The sequence below is a fragment of the Peromyscus californicus genome, unplaced genomic scaffold (assembly GCF_007827085.1).
Source record: "Peromyscus californicus insignis strain IS unplaced genomic scaffold, ASM782708v3 Scaffold_5__1_contigs__length_169319896, whole genome shotgun sequence".
In the NCBI taxonomy this organism is placed as follows: domain Eukaryota; kingdom Metazoa; phylum Chordata; class Mammalia; order Rodentia; family Cricetidae; genus Peromyscus; species Peromyscus californicus.
This window is the reverse complement of record NW_026294573.1, coordinates 154,152,932-154,166,079: the sequence shown is the minus strand read 5'-3', so window position 1 is coordinate 154,166,079 and position 13,148 is coordinate 154,152,932. Positions and strand designations below refer to the sequence as shown.

Here is a 13,148-nt window from a genome sequence, read left to right as displayed (position 1 = left end):
GGACATCTGTTTGGAGTGGTCTGGAGAAAGGGAAATAGGAACTAGTCCTTTCTAGAGTTTAGAATTTCTAAGAGGCATGAGAATTGAACACAGAACTTTAAAATGTATTTTGTTGTTGTTTTAATTACTGTTCTATTGCTCTGAAGAGACACCTTGACCAAGATAATACTTATAAAAGAAAGCATTTAGTTGGGATCTTGGTTACAATTTTAGAGGGTTAGTCCTTTATCATTACGGGGAAGCAGATAGGCATGGCCCTGATGCAGTAGTTGCGAGTTTTACATCCTGATCTGCAGGCAGTACGTCTCTAGAAAAAGACACTGCATGGGCTTTTGAAACCTTAAAGCCCACCCCCAGTGCCATACTTCCTTCAAGAAGGCCACACCTACTCCAAAAATGTCTATCTCCTAATCTTTCCCAAAGAGTTCCACTAACTGGGACCAAGCAGTTAAACATGAGCATATGGGGAATATTCTCATTCAAACTACATTTCTACTCACTGGCCCCTATAGGCTTGTAGCCATATTATAAAACAAAATGCTAGCCGGGCGGTGGTGGCGCATGCCTTTAATCCCAGCACTCGGGAGGCAGAGCCAGGCGGATCTTTGTGAGTTCGAGGCCAGCCTGGTCTCCAAAGCGAGTTCCAGGAAAGGCGCAAAGCTACACAGAGAAACCTTGTCTCGAAAAACCAAAAAAAAAAAAAAAAAAAAAAACAAAAAACAAAATGCTTTCAGTCCAACTTCAAAAGTCCCCATAGTCATTCACAGTCTCAACACTCTCTCAAAGTCTCTTCTGAGACTCAAGGCAATCTCTTAACTGTAACCCTATGTTAAAAAAAAAAAAGCAAAAAGCAGATCACATATTTCCAACATACAATGGCACAGAATAAACATTATCATTCCAATACTGGGGAAATACTGGAGCAAAGCAAGACCCCCCAGCAGGTCAAACTACAAATTTTGCAGCTCCATATCTGATGTTAAAAAGGTTTATTATAGATGACTCTTTCCTTCCAGGTTTGCTGACTGCAGCACATTTCTCTCTCTTGGGCTGGTTCCACAGCCTGTTAGAAGCTCTCCTTGCCAAGTACCCCATGGCTCTGGCATCTCCAGCATCTTCAGGTCTCCAGTGAAACTTAGGTTTCACCTTCACAGTTTCATGCAATGACCTCCCTGGGCCTACCTGCTTGCTCTTTTTCATGTACAAGCCTGACCTAATCAACTTTTCCTAACTATAGAGGAAGAGTCTACAAGCCCTTTCCTGTATCTTTCTTGACTCCAAATCCAGAATCAAATGGCCAAGCTGCCTAGTTATTCTGTTTGTTACCACTGGAACCTGGCACCCTCCCTGAATTACATTTGTGTAAGGTTTTTGTTGTTGATAGTTTCCTTTGCTGCTTAAGCTTTCCTTTAATTCCTTTTCAGAAATTGGAAGCTTAGCTGGTTGGGGTCTTGCCCTTAGGGCATCACTCTATTCCATTTTGAATAATACCTTTCTTTAAACATTTTATCTCCTTGAACACAAGATTTGGCTCCAGTGTTACATTTCCTGGTGCTCTTTTTCTCTTTAAACTGCACAGTTTGTATTTTTTTGTGCCCTGCTTGCTCTTTTTCATTGTAGATCTTCATAAAAATGATCAATACATAATACTGTCACTACTAGGCTGTCTTAAAATTTCCACCAATGACATTAATCCAATTCTCTTCAATTTAGCCTAAAGCAGTTTTAGGACAAGTGAAAATAGTGGCCTCATTCTTTGCCAAAACATCACAAGAATATTCTGTAGGTCCCTAACTAGTATTCTTGCCCTCTGAAGCCTTGGAACCAGGCTTCCAAAGTCCTAATCTCCCTCTATACTATTGTCTTCCGTGCTCCTACAAGTATGAAGCAGTAAGTCCCTCTTAAAGTGCTCAACTACTTTTCTAGTCCAAAGTCTCAAAATCTTCTATACTCTTCCAATAAACAGCCTGGTCAGATCTATCATAGCAATATGCCAGCCCATGGTACCTATTTCTGTCTCAGTTGCTATTCTATTGTGGTGAAGAGACATCATGACCAAGGCAACTCTGCTAAAATAAAGCATCTAATTGGCTTGGTTACAGTTTTAGAGGGTTGGTCCATGTTCATTATGGTGGGGTGCAGACAGGCTCTGAATATCTGAGCTTTACTTCATGATAGGTAAGCGGAAGGCAGAGAGAGAGACTGGGTATCAAAGCCTATCCCCAGTGGCATATATCCTGCAACAAGGACATACAAGGCCATATGTAATTGTTCCCAAATAGTTCATCAACTGGGGACTAAGTATTACACATATGAGCCTATGGGGGTCATTCCTATTCAAATCACCACAGCTGCAATAACTTTCCTTCAGCTGTACTTTTGGAATTATGAAGACATAACCACTGTCCACCTGCACTCCAACCATTCTTCACTCATTTTTGTGTTGACAATATGCCTTGAGTTTACATATTTTTTCTCTCTTCTTTAAAGTACCTCTTAAAGTCATATTTCAGTTAGTATTTTGGAAACATCTTTTAAATTATTTTAGCAATGTCTTGCAAATGAGAAGTAAAGAATTAAGCTTTATGATTAGCTGGTTGTGGTTGTATGTACCTTTACCTTGATAAAACACCATTTGAACATAACTTCTTTATTGGTTACCAAGTTGTGTCAATAAGTGAGGAAGATGATCAAGTGAGTTCATAGCAAGAGATTTATGTTTCTAAAATAGTTCTAAAATAAGTGTAGAGAACATTGACAAGAGTTGTGTTGTAATGCAACATCTGGAAAGATCACTGATTGAATGACCTTTTTAATCAGGTAAAGGACTTAATGTTAAATTTACTGGCATCATTAAATAGCATTTTTCTTCACCTCATTTTGTATCTTGAGGATCATTTCCACTATGAAGAAACATATATATTTGTTCAGCTAACTTATATAAACCTTCACCTGCTCCCACTGCCCTTGTTGTGAAAGGGCAGTCTCATAGTTCTTTCAATTTTCATCAAGAGAATGAATAGACACGTCATTATTTGAAAGACAAACTCAGGTGGAAATAATCTATAAGAAGTCAAACGGGTCAAACTTTTATGACTTATTTAATTTAAAACAAAAATGTAAATTGCCTCAAGATAAATTCATAAATGTAATTTATCAGTGAACATTTTATTGAGTTGGAGGAGAATATGGGGCACATAAAATATTGTGTAGAGTATTTCCATCTCACATGCATAAACCATCAACCTGAGTAGTTTATTTTGATAAACCTTTGTGGTTTTTTTCTTTTATTTTCATTCTCATTATGCTATTTTTTGTTTTTCCTTTTGACTGACCTAGCTATTTCTAGGTTGGGATTTTAAGAGTCTACCAAACCTTTGTTTTTTCATTTTATCCTGAGTTGTTGGTCAGGCATACTCCCCTAAACAATACAGCTATAGCCATTGCTCTTAGTTGCCCACAGAACTTGATGGTAAGACTATTGCTGAGGAAGCCACACATTTTGAACACACATTTTGAACAGCTGTATTAGAAAAAATATAGGTGATACTGATTTGGAAGCTTCCTTGGCTGGTTTTTCTAGGCTTCAATCTAGACAAGGAAAGGACATTGGAAATTTTTAATGGGAAGCCTTTTTAAGGGCCAAATATAGGTACACATCTTTCCCTCCCTCTCTTTCATATTTCACTTTCTAGAGTTCAGCTGTAATAGGGATAGTATGCTATTCATGGTCAGGGAAATGATATACATCAACTAGCCAGCATTTCCTAATTTCTCAACATACTTTCTTCCTCCCTGTCAAACTACACCCTCTCTAACAATAGAAAAACACTAGTGTTGAAATCAAGACATGTACGTTTACATAATGAATTTTTTTTTTACTTCACATAAACTTGGGAAGATTATTTAAACCTCGTGGGCATCATTTCCTTATCCACAAATGATAACTGTATGTTTAAATAATAACTTTGATTTATAAAAACAGGACTGAATTTTATATTTATTTCAGACTTCTTTACATTTTCCTAGACTGTGTCCTTTTCTTTCTGTATAGAGTTAGACTATATCTTTCAATGTTCCTTGTAGTTGTATGTCACCAAATATAATCACATTGAGGTATAAGGCCTCAGTACATGATATGGTTTTGTAGGGGCATAAAAATCAGTCTTGGCAGTTATCTACATGTAAAAAAACCCAAAAATTTAAAATGAGAGTTTATATTTATGCCTATTATAAAAATCATTATAGGAACTGACTACATCCTAATTATACATTTTAAAATGTACTTTTAATGAATGGGCCAGGGATCTGTCTTTGGGGGCATACTTGCTTCAGTTTCCCAGCCCCCACCTTATGGTATCTTCTTGTGTACTTTAATCATTGAATGTCACAGTCCCTGGATATAGGAGATATAACGGTGGGAATATACCACCAGCATAATTCTTCTGACAGAGAACACATATCATCAGTATCATAAGGACACTTATGGATTTTCTGAGAATTATGTCATCCCCAGACATAGCACTCAGTGCTTCCATTCCACTTCTTGGACACATTGTTTTCAAATGTCCAGATGATAAACACTGGATTCATGTATGCCATCCAATTTATGTTGGAAATTCCCAAGAATTAGGTGAAGGAGATGTCTGTCACACCTATAAATGATGATAGACAAAAGTGAATTAGGTCTCCATATTCTTGGAGAAACTCTTTAATCCACTTCAAAGATGATCTATCCATATTACAGTTTAGAATAATGTTCTAAGACTTATGCCATGGGCTGCATGTAGATAAAAAAAGAGATATTTTTAAAGTTCTCTCAGTCTCAAGTTCTTCATATATAAAATGAGGATAAGTGTATTTAAACATACAGATGTAAGAATTAAATGATGTGCTGTATACAAATTGGTTAAAACAGTGCCTGACATAATCAGAAATAATTTGCTTTTTTAGTTGGTTCACCATATCTCAGAGGTTAAATGAATGAGGTTTCAAGTCAGTTTAGTTTTAATTTCTATTATATATCCCTCATATCCTGGTTATATGATGTGGCTAACTATTTTATATGTAAATAGGTATATATCAAAATCAGTAGGTTATAAAAATATGCAGCGAGACATTACTACACTATATGGAATAGAACAAGTACTTGAAGGAAATTAACAGATGATTATTCCAAATACACATATGGAATATCTTTGGAAATCCCCCACAAACATAAGTGGACAGATTTAAGAACTGAGTAGATATTTGATCAGTATATGTACATGGTGTGATGTGGGAGTTTGCCGGAGTCCAGCTCTGACCTGCTCCTAACTTCGAAGGGTTCTTGGTGCAGGAGAGAGAAATGAAGAAATAATAGAAAGATAGAAGGAGACAATAAGAAAGACAGCGACACATGATAGCTTTGGGAGGGCCCTGGATAAATACCCAGTTGCCCCGAGCTTTGTCCAAAAGGGCTTTTAATAATATGCTAAGGGGAGAGGCAAACAACCTCCCCCTTGCAAAATCAAAGCACACTGAACAGCCAGCCAAGTGTAGATCCGTCCAAATACCTGGTAAACATACCCCTGGCTAAATCATCTCATTATGCAGTCCTGTTGGATAAAGCAAGCTCAGATTCTCTGACCCTGAGTAATTTGGGCCGCCACAGTGTGAGAAAATAACTAAAATACTGAATGAATTAAATCACACTAACATTTTACTGTTTGAATCGAGGTAAATAAAATAAGATTTTAAATTACATATAATTTATTTTGTGTGAAATATCAATACAATGTTTTAGAAAATACAGTCCAGAGAAAAAGAAATTGCTGCAAATATTTCAATGTGTCACTGTTTGCATTGACAAGAAAACAAGAAAAAGATTTTTATTGAGGGATTTTATATTCATTGCCATGAACCAAATATTGACCAAGATATTTGTCATTGTTCAATCTGAAAGATGGCCATTTTTACTAATTATTGAAATGAGCTGTCAAGATGAATGTTTGGCATTTCAGATATTGACAACATTTTATGGTGGCTGTCACTTGAAAATTGAATGAGGCAGATTTTCTAGAAACAATGGTTATTACCCAACATTTCATGACAATTTGCCCTATTTCCATAGATCTTGTTTATTGGTATGTTTGCAGTGGAAGAATTCACTCAGGGGAGGATATTTAAAGTAGAGAAGTCTACCCTTCTTCACTAGAGAAGTTTGTGATTTATCAGTAAGAGATAACTGAACCTCCACTTACCAAACCCATCCTAGATTATTCCAGAGTGGGAAATGCTGAGGATTTTCACATAACAGTTTTTACTGCAGACCTAAAAAATAGTGTATGAGGTTTTCATTAATCATTGCAAAGATTCAGAAAACTACAATCCCTGGTTATGAGTATGTAAGGGACTTCAGAATCACTTTGGAGAAATTTTTATTATGTTATATGAAATAACAGATTTATTCAATTGCAGAAATAAAAAGCTTGACATAAAATTAATACAGAATTAATATATTGTATTAATGCTCTTTTAAAAAAAGCTATTGTGTGTTATACTGACACTTATTTTCTCTATTTTTCTTAAGCCGGCATTCTTCCCTTAATTTGACAGCTCACGATGAATTCATGAAGAAATATCCTCAGATATTCATACATGAAAAAACAGTACTGCCTAAAATTTCCCAACAGGATGAAAAAAGGTAAAATGTCCTTTTTTGAAAACGAAATCTATGTGTGAATGTATGTGTGCTTTTTAGAATTGTCATGTATTCATATTGCATAGTGCTGCTGAGTTTTATAATGACAATTTTATTCAAGTATATCATATCCTGTAACATATCCACCTCCCCATACCCACTCTCTGCCCTCTCTTCTGCTGTTTATTCCCTTAGTCTCATTTCTAATTTCATCCCACATATGCATCTATTATATATTTAAGTGATTTTATGAATCTATGTAAATTCCAGGATCCATAAAGGAAATTAAAAACTATATTTGTTTTGTTTTTATGAGTTTTCCCATTTTACTTAATATAATCATCTTTAAGTGCATCTATTTCTGTTACAAACAACCTAATTTTATCTAGTTTTTTTTTTTTTTTGGACTGAGTAAAACTCTGTTGTACATATTCTACATTTTCTTGTTCTAGCTATCTGTTGATAGTCAACTAGGCTAGTTAAAATCTAGACTATTGCAGATAGTGTTGTAATAAACCCAGATGGACAAGTGTCTCTGCCATGTGCTGATACAGTGTGCCTCAGCTCTATGCCCAAAAGCAGCACAGCAGACTCATTATATATTGAGTAGTTTGTGTTCCCCGTGATCCTCCCAAACTCATTTCTTAACCAAAAAATGCAACAGTGCTATCACTTAGTGAAAAGATGGGGAAAGAGGGCCATTTCAGCTATCCATAAGTTCCTCATGCCACCTTATACCATAGACTAAGCCTAACCAGAATGGCACATTATGAAACTTTCCAAAATGACTCAGCTTCCTGCTCTGTCCACCAGCTATCATGCTTTCCTCAGCATTATAAACAATCCTCCTGGAACCATAAGCCCACATAAACCCTTCCTGCTAGAAGTTACTTCTCCTTGGGATATTTTATCATAGCAGGATAAAAATAACTAATACAAAAGTGTACAAAATACATAATACAACAGGAAAACACACAGCATCGATTTGTTTATGTGCCTGACCAGCCATTCAAATTAGTTTAAGAGGCATGAGGATTTTAAGATATGTTTCTGACATGTTTTGGAGGAAAGCTAGCTTCAGTCTTAAACTATAATCTTTCTAGCTACTTTCCTTCCATGGGTCTGCCTCACCTTTTTTGGATTGGTTTCATTTTCATACTTCTTGTGGTAGATGTGGATAGATTAGATTCATTTACTTGAATTTCAGGTGAGAAACGAAGTAGTCTTTTAAAAATAACCTGAGCAGAAACTCACCAGAATCTCTTGTTAATTAAATCACACCCATGGGTTGTCAATTGTGCTCTGATTTGCTAGTCCTCAACCACACTCCTACACATATAATGGGAAATATTACTGACATGCTCAATAGAAACCACTGAGGTAAAGGTAGGGGCACAAGTAGAATTTACAAAGAAAACTAAAATGCTATCAGCTGGGAAATTGTGGATGAATGTATAAAAGTTGGCGAAGAATTGCTTGAAGACATACCATTCAATAGGAGGTTGGAAAACTTTTCTTTTTGATAAAAGGTAATGCACTGAAAGATGGTATCTTTGTTAGGATTCTGTTGCTGTGATAAAACACTATAACCAAAAGCAACTTGGGGAGGAAATGGTTTATTGGCTTGCAGGCTATAGTTCATTGTCAGTGGAAGCCAAGATAGCAACTCAAGACAGGAAATGAAGCACAGACCCTAGAGCAACACTGTTTTCTGGATTGCTTCCCATGAGCAAGCCATTTTCTTTACATTTGGCCTTCTTATACCACCCAGGACTATTTCCCCAGGGGTGGCAATGCCTACAATGAGCTGATTCCCCACATCCATTGTTAACCAAGAAAATGTCCCACAGACTTGCCTATAGGTCAACAAGATGGAGGAAATTCCTCAATTGAGATTCTTTCTTCCAAGGTATGTCCAGGTTTGTGTTAAGTCAACAAAAGCCAGTCAGCACAAAAGGCAATGAACTTTGAAACTCCTATCCTTATCTAACCTAGTGCCCTAAAATAAATGAATATCAGGATTAGAAGGAAAGATAGTCAATCATTTAGAAGTGAAGCAGAAGCCTAATCCCAAACCTTAAAATATCCCCATAAAATTTTAGGCAAAAGAAGTCAAAATGATGTTATATGTTTTAGATACATATCAAAAAGCAGAGAAAGCAAAAGAAAAATATACAAGTGGCAAATCCACATTTGACATACTTGATTGATATCCAAAATACAGGAAGAATTTAACTCAGTAGCAAGAAAACAACATGAGTAAATAATGGACAAAAACTCTGAAAGACATTTCTCAAAAGAAGATATTAAAGACATTAGTTAGAATTCAGTGTATGCTTCATGGTAAAAGTAAAGTCATACTTTCAGATTTCATTACTGAACATAACTATATTCTTCAAGTTAAAAAAGCAATCTACTTCAAAAGAACAATAAATACATTGCAAATTGAGTGAAAATCCACAAAGTCTATTAAAAAACTTGAACTCAATTGCTGGTCTCACAAGTATAATATAATACATATAAATATAATATATATATATAAATACTACATACATAGTAGCCTTGGTCACATATCAAACAGATCAATCATTGAAAATAATTTAATAATGTAGGTATTTAGTTTCTGCTAAGAAGTGTTTCTGCACCAGATTTATACCTTGAAAACGTTGCTTACCGTGTGCTTTAGTCACATGGTGTTGTTAGTGACTGGTGGTTTGAATGAAACTGGCCCCCACAATCTCACAGGGAGTGGCACTATTGGGAGATGTGGCTTTGTTGGAGTGGGTATAGCCTTGTTGTAGGAAGTGTGTCACTGTGGGGTAGGTGAAATGAATGATAAGCAGTGCTGATTACGGCGCTGGTTACTGGCGGACAGGTCACGGTCACGACAGAACCCGGTTGCTTAGTATTGGAAAGTTTTATTAGGAGGAAAGGGAGGAGGGACAAAAGGGCCAGGCCTGGGGAGGAAAGAAAGAGAAGGATGGTTGAGGGGGGAAGAAGGTGGGGTCTGAGTCTGGCTTTTTAAGGGCTCCTGGTGAAGTGGGCTTGCACATGTGCAGTTATGCAGTTGGAGTAAGGGCAGAATTCTAACAGTAGGGCTTTGAGGTTTCCTGAGCTGAGGATACCACCTGGTTTCTCAGTTGACTTCCTGTTCCCTGCCTGAAAGATGTAGCTAGCATGACATCTACCTACACATTGCTATGATGATAATGGATCGAACCTCTGAAACTGTAAATGAGCCACCCTAATTAAATATTTTCTTCATAAGAGTTGCCATGATCATGGTGTCTCTTCACAGCAATAGAAACCATAAGATTATATATATATATAATATATATATATATATATGTATGTATATATATATATATTATATATATATGTATGTATATCCCTTTAGTTCTTATTACTGTCAGGTATTGTACTGTAGATGGGAGGGATATTTTATAAGGGATATTTTATATTTATGAGGGGTATTTTATATTATATGTGTATTATATTACCTGTCAAGAAGTTCTGTTCTTTTTTACTCAGATTAAACATCAACATAGAATAGGAAAAAAAATGCAAACTGCACATTATATACAACACCATGTGACTAAAGCACAGGTTAAGCAATGTTTTCAAGGACCAAAACTGGTAAGGGAATACTCCTTAGCAGAAACTAAATACCTACATTATTAACTTACATTCAGTGACTGATCTATGTGATATCTGGCCAAGGCTACAATGTACAGACAGGGGAGGGGAGCTTAATTTCTTGCTCTCTTCCTCCTTGAGCAGTCCTGATCTCCTTGTCCTGGAGGACGTGTTCCTAACAGCACCTGACCTGAGAGCTGGAAGCCCAGCAGCTCTCTGCAGGTCTTGTTTGCCTCCAGTTTGTAATAGTATTATACTGGGTCCTCTCATGTAAGTCATCAACCAAAAAATGCATCATCAGTTTTCCTACAGGTCAATATAATGGGGGACATTTTCTCATTTGAGGTCCCCTCTTCCAAAATGACTCTATCCTGTGGCTAGTTGGAATAAAACTAGTCGGCTTAGGGTTCAACCAGAGTTTCTTTTTGCTACAGTGGTGGACATTAGAGGAAAGCCTCTCCTGAAGCCTGAGCATAGTAATGACTGAGGCCTCAGCAGTGACTGGAAGGCGTTATTAAAACTACTGACCAACATCAATGCCTATTATTATTGTTATATTCAGCACTACATACTTCATTTTACACAAATATAGGATGACTGTGATACTAAGCAAGGCAGCTGCTTGGCTCTGGGCAGCTCAAAAGGGGTCTGATGCCGGAGCATTTGCTAAAGATTGGAGGAAGTCTGCCATGTGCAAGAAGGGAATAAACGCTTCTCAGAAGTACTGAAGCTCCTTGGAGCAGTTTCTCATTAATGAAAATAAAGCGAGGGCCTGGCTGACACATTGAGAAGCATTTCTACTCAAACACTGAAAAACAGGTCAAGGATGATGTCAAAGATGGTTTGAAATTGTTGTCACTATTTAAATTTTATTTTCTTGAGGAATATATTAGAAGGTATATTTCTGGAATATTTTAGGGTGGAAGAAATCATGTACAAAAGCAGCTGTATTTTGTTTTGTTTTAAAGAACACTGAATTTTGACAGTCAAGTCTGGAGTTTGGGTTTTCATTTGGTGTAATAGCATCAATGTGGCATTGAAAAGGTCTTTTAACATGGCTTTCAGTTTTTATTCAGAAAAACAACATAAGTTTAGCACAGTAGCTCACTATTCTAGGCTGCAAGAGCCTTTTAATTATACTAGCTCTTATTACTACCATATACTATGGATAGTATTGGTGTATCCTACCTTCATTTTTGTTGCTGTGAGAAAATATCATTATAAAAGGCAATATCCCAGCAGTTGGGAGGCAGATTCAGGTAGATACATGAGTTCAAGGCCAGCTTGCTCTATATGACAAGTTCTAGGACAGCCAGACTGCTACACTGCATAATAGAAAGATGCTGTCTCACAAAAACAAACAAAACAAGCATTGTATGAAAGAGTTTATTTGGCTTGCAATTCCTGCTTACAGTCAATTGTTGCAAGGAAGTCAAGGTTGGAACTTAAAGCCTCACATCCACAGTCAACAGCTCCCAAAGAACAAAAGCATGCATCCTTCTTTGCTCCTTAGCTTTCAGCTACCTATCTCCTTTCATGTATCTGTCAGGGACCCCTGCCTCAGGAATGGTACTTCCCACAGTGGTCTGGGTCTTCTCACCTGAATAAACAATAAGACAATCAGTCACAGACATTCCTGAAGGCCAACCTGCTCTAGATAATTTTTCACGAAGCTGCTTTTCATAGGTGATTCTTGGCTGTGTCCATTTGACAGTTAACACTAGCCAGCATATCATCTGTTAAGGAATTCTTTTTTTCCCCCTAAAAGTTTAAACAGCAACACACAAAAAAATAAAAGATATAAGCTAGGCCCTACATAAAATACCATCACGTTTAAGGAGGCTATACAACTGAGTTACTTCCATGTTGAAATCAAAAGATAAAATTTAGAACGCCAGGATTTTCTCTACATTATTACATTATTACTGCATGTCAACTGATTTATCTGTTCCTAGGAAACTTAATGATGATTGTTTTTAAAATCAGTGAGTCTGATAGCCATAGTCAGTGTTTTAGATGTCTTTAATTCATTCAAGTGAGCGTACTTGCAGTATTATACCTATATTCTGTTCTAATAAGACATTGTCATTATGAACAAATTTGAACAAAATGCTAATGTTTATGTTAGGAGGTAGATCTTGTACTTTAAGTAATCCTATGGTAATTTTATAATATTTGTGATATTCAATTAGAACTTTAGTATCTCTACTGACATTTTCATTTCTTTTAAATAATGTTAGGGAGCCTTGGAAATAATTTCCTGAGAACTATATCTATATATGTGAAGAAACAATGCACTTATCACAGTGAACTAGGCTAATGGTTTACATTTTTAAGGGTAAATGCAATTTCTATAATTTTGGAAGTACAAATCAGTGCTCAGGTGACTTTTCTTCAGAATATGCACACTGAATCTCAATCTATGTCTTTGAACGTTTATTCAAATTCACATTCTTTGAACTTTGAGGGTGCTCTGGTCTGTAATAAATATTCTTAAAATCTGAGAAAAATCTGAGAAATACAACTTACAGTACAAGATTATAAAGCTTATGAATTAAATGTATAGGGAAATATATATATTGAGAAATGCTAAATTATGTGGTAGACATTATGACCACATTTGTTTGTATTAGTTCTTTTCTTCACTAACTAATTTGACTAACAGTAACCTAGTGTCTATTGTGTATCAGGCACCCTGCTAGTACAGTGTAAGATAAACATGGCCCTCAGGCTGTAAGCACTCATCACTTCATTGTGATTAATATTTATGAACAGTCATTAGTCCAGGCTTTTGGGTGTAAGAATAGAAATCCTGTTCAAAGGAACAAAT

The 13,148-nt window shown here is 36.3% G+C and overlaps 1 protein-coding gene across 1 annotated transcript in view; it reads left to right on the top strand.

Moving 5' to 3' along the window:
* Positions 1-13,148, top strand: part of Cnbd1 (cyclic nucleotide binding domain containing 1) — a 376,362-nt gene that overhangs the window by 33,450 nt on the left and 329,764 nt on the right. The window contains exon 3 of the mRNA XM_052716755.1: positions 6,572-6,685. Coding sequence (XP_052572715.1) covers positions 6,572-6,685 — 114 coding nt within the window. The remainder of the gene's footprint in view (positions 1-6,571; positions 6,686-13,148) is intronic.